Source organism: Temnothorax curvispinosus, unplaced genomic scaffold (genome assembly GCF_003070985.1).
Source record: "Temnothorax curvispinosus isolate PA1 unplaced genomic scaffold, ASM307098v1 QBEX01017836.1, whole genome shotgun sequence".
In the NCBI taxonomy this organism is placed as follows: Eukaryota; Metazoa; Arthropoda; class Insecta; order Hymenoptera; family Formicidae; genus Temnothorax; species Temnothorax curvispinosus.
In genome coordinates, this window is record NW_020227616.1 from 804 (window position 1) to 4,301 (window position 3,498).

Here is a 3,498-nt window from a genome sequence, read left to right on the forward strand (position 1 = left end):
GTGCACGAATGTCCGGTGACTAAAATGCAAATGAAATTTTCCACGTCCCGACTTTCCCGGGAGAAGAAGAAGCCCGCAAAAATAAGGACGTCGAACGCAGGGGATCAGCAACGACGATCAAAGAATAGCAGATTAAATTATTCCGAGATCAGTAGAAACAATCGCTATATAAGGCACTTTTTAGAGGATGAAGTTGCAGTGGCAAAGGATATCTTCTGGGCAGAAAAGAAAAGAATTTACAAAGAGGCGACCAAGAAGGCGATAAAAATGGGAATGAAGAAACGTGAGCCTTCTTCATTAAGCCTCGAGAATAAAACTGTTGTCGAGTAGTAAAAAGATCTTTTTTTATTAAATGCATTTTGTATATATTATTTATTCATCTCGAATGTTATGTCGTCCAACAGCGAAAACACAAGATTAAAAATTGGATCCTTTAAATAAAAAAAATTATTTTTTCACTGTGTTGCTAATAAGATCGATATTTAAAAAAGCGACATAGGTGAAATATGATTATTTTATTTTGCATTTATTATTTTATATAATCATTTTATTACTGAGTGGAATAATATATCAAAGTCTGTGTTCGTTTATTCACATTGGGAGCTATTAAGAATAAACGAACGCATGCATTATCTTTCTTATGCGGCTGTTTGAGCATAGTGTTGATAACAGCAAAATTCAATCAACATAATCATCAACACGTCATTACGCGTTAAAGTGCGTAATGTCATTATGTTTGCGATAAAATCTTGCATCTTTTATATCTTATATTGTTACTTGTTTATACATATATCAGCATCAAAACATATTTACTTTGCATGTAAACTGTTCATATCTCTCTCAATTTTATTATGTGATCATTTGCATATGCATTTGCAAGGAAAGTTTATATGCAAATTGCAAACATTTTTATTCTACGTATGTACGGTTAAATGATAAATGTGAGGGAAGAACAATACGAAAGAAGAAAGTTTAAAGAATTATAGTTGTTTGAGAATAGAAGATAGTTGAAAAAAAGGAAAAATATAGTTTAAGAAGGATTTAATAGATGTTATTAACGTTTAATTTGTAATCGCATATCTTAAATTAATACATTAATATTTGTAATATTATTTTCTTTTTTTATAGGCGACAAATTATTCCCAAAGCTGAAGACAGGTCCACGATGGTACCAAGATTTTTCCCCGGATCAAGTATGATGTAAAAAATAAACGATCTCAAACTGCGATTCTATTTCGACAAATAAAAATTTAATAAAAATGTGATGGAAGATGACTCTTTCTAAGATAGCAAAATTACTTTCATTAAATGAAATATTGTCTCTTGATCTTGATTTTCAAGAGATCTCTAACTAAAATAAAATTGTAGTTACATGATGCTCTATTTATTTTAAAATTAAGTTGTATAAATTCGTAGATGAGGAATTTAATGACACTGGAAAATGTAATGCGCACTGATTACGAAGAGACAAAGGCAACTGGCACGCAAACGACACTGATAGCTATCGGCGTCATTTCAACGTTCTTCAAATTAAAGCCGAGCACTATAAAAGAGTTGCACAAAGCGTGCAACTTAAATAGCGTTGATTTTCTGCGAGAAATTTACCGAATCTTAACGGGAAGTGATTTCTGCGAGGAGGGATATAGTATATCTCATTATTTATTTTAGAATAAAACTAACATAATTAATAGAGCTATTTTTATAAGACTTTCTTTAACGAAATCATTTATGATAATTATATAAGAGAATTATTTAACTCACAGAAAAAGTTTACGATTGTAACGAGAGGATAATATTATCGGCCATTGCATTTTTAACGCTGCCAGAGACAGTGAACGAATTACATAGGAGATTGCCAGCAATAACTATGCCAAGATTGCCACCAAAACGTAATTTTACAACATTGAAAAACATTATTAAAATATTTAATTTACTATCTTTAGATATTTATATAATATCATAATTATTACACAATTACCGTTATTATCTAAAAATTATTTATTATTAAAAATAAATAGATATTATTCGCTTAGCTGTAATACATATTTTAGCAAAACTAATAACATGTCTGGCGAGGCGAAAAAGTAGCTGTCCTTATAAGGAAGAATTATTTACACGTCCTGATTGGGCCGGTTATCGAAATGCTTTGCGGAAATGGCGAAAACAATGTAAACTAACTGCAATTCCAAAAATAATCTTGCCATTAAACAAATATGGCCAGTTTTTTATTAATGATAGATCAGAGATTAAAAACCGGAAAAAAGATATTTCCACTGAGCATCTTGAAGAAATTAGTATGAACGAATTGCAAAAAGTTTCCTCAACTACGTACGATCAGAAAGGTAAAAATAGATGAATTAAATACAGAATATGTAGTAGACTTTTAAACATAGCGATTAGTTGGTGTATTTTAACAGCATAATAAGTAAATATAAATTGATTAAAGTATCAATTCTCTCGTAAATAAATGTAATAAATATTGTTCAACATATAAACTTCAAAGATTCCTCAAGAGAACAAAGTGTGGAAACGGTAAAATCAGCAACTTTTAACATTTTTCGATCGCCAGACGATGGCAAAAAATTTAGTTCTACGACTAGGAATCTTAGAGAAAAATCAGGAACCATGGAATATAAAATTTACGGTATAAATTATTGCAATTTTATTGCTTTTTTAAAATTGAAAATATAAAATTCATATAACAAAAGATATATTAATATCTATATAAGCATTAAAAATGAAACTTTAAATGTTCGATAAATTTTAGGCCCGCCGAAACCGCCAGGAGCGGGCCAAAAATCCTGGCTAGGAAAGAAGGACGCTCATTACATGATAGCTGGCGTATCCAAGGATTCACATGATTACCCTGTAACTTATGAAATCACGGGCGTGGCCAATGTGACACCAAGCAACAGCGACGAGAAATTCTTCGCAGTGCTAAAACTCGACCAATTTAAAAAGGTTTTGCCCAGTGGCAGAGAAAATCTGTCAATAAACTGGCAAGAATGGTTGCAAAATGCTGATGAAGACTATAGACAGTTGGAGGAAGAAGCTGATGAGTTAGTAAAAAATGTACAGACAACTATAAAATCGGCATTTCCTGGCCCCGTTTGCGATAGTTGCTGCTCATGTCGACAGACAAGAAAGTTTGATGAAAAATTGCAACAAAGCGAGAGTGACGAGACGTTGATTAATGCAGAGCAGAATGGAGAGAAAAATACGTGAGAGATTATTATAAAGGCTAGATTTAGATAGTGTTTTAGATTAAATAACTTAATTAAATAGATGTTTAAATTATAATGGTTATTATATAATTTGACGTTTACAACTAATTAAATAAATTATAACTCTATTAGCAATTTTCATATTAATTTTGAAATTTTTGAAAATATGAATGTTTACACCTTTGAATACTGATACCCTTCGATTCTAATTCTGGAGTTTTAGATTTTGAAATCTGTAAAACTTTGGTGACTTTTAAGATCTAATACTAATTTA

General features: G+C 30.9%; 1 protein-coding gene across 1 annotated transcript; it reads left to right on the forward strand.

Annotated features, from left to right (window-relative positions):
• Window positions 1-1,988: 1,988 nt before the first annotated feature.
• Window positions 1,989-3,261, forward strand: LOC112467851. Its single transcript, XM_025036719.1, has 2 exons — window positions 1,989-2,644; window positions 2,768-3,261. Exons 1-2 carry the CDS (start codon window positions 2,626-2,628, stop codon window positions 3,223-3,225), a joined length of 477 nt encoding a protein of 158 aa, XP_024892487.1. The 5' UTR covers window positions 1,989-2,625; the 3' UTR covers window positions 3,226-3,261.
• The last annotated feature ends 237 nt before the right edge of the window (window positions 3,262-3,498 follow it).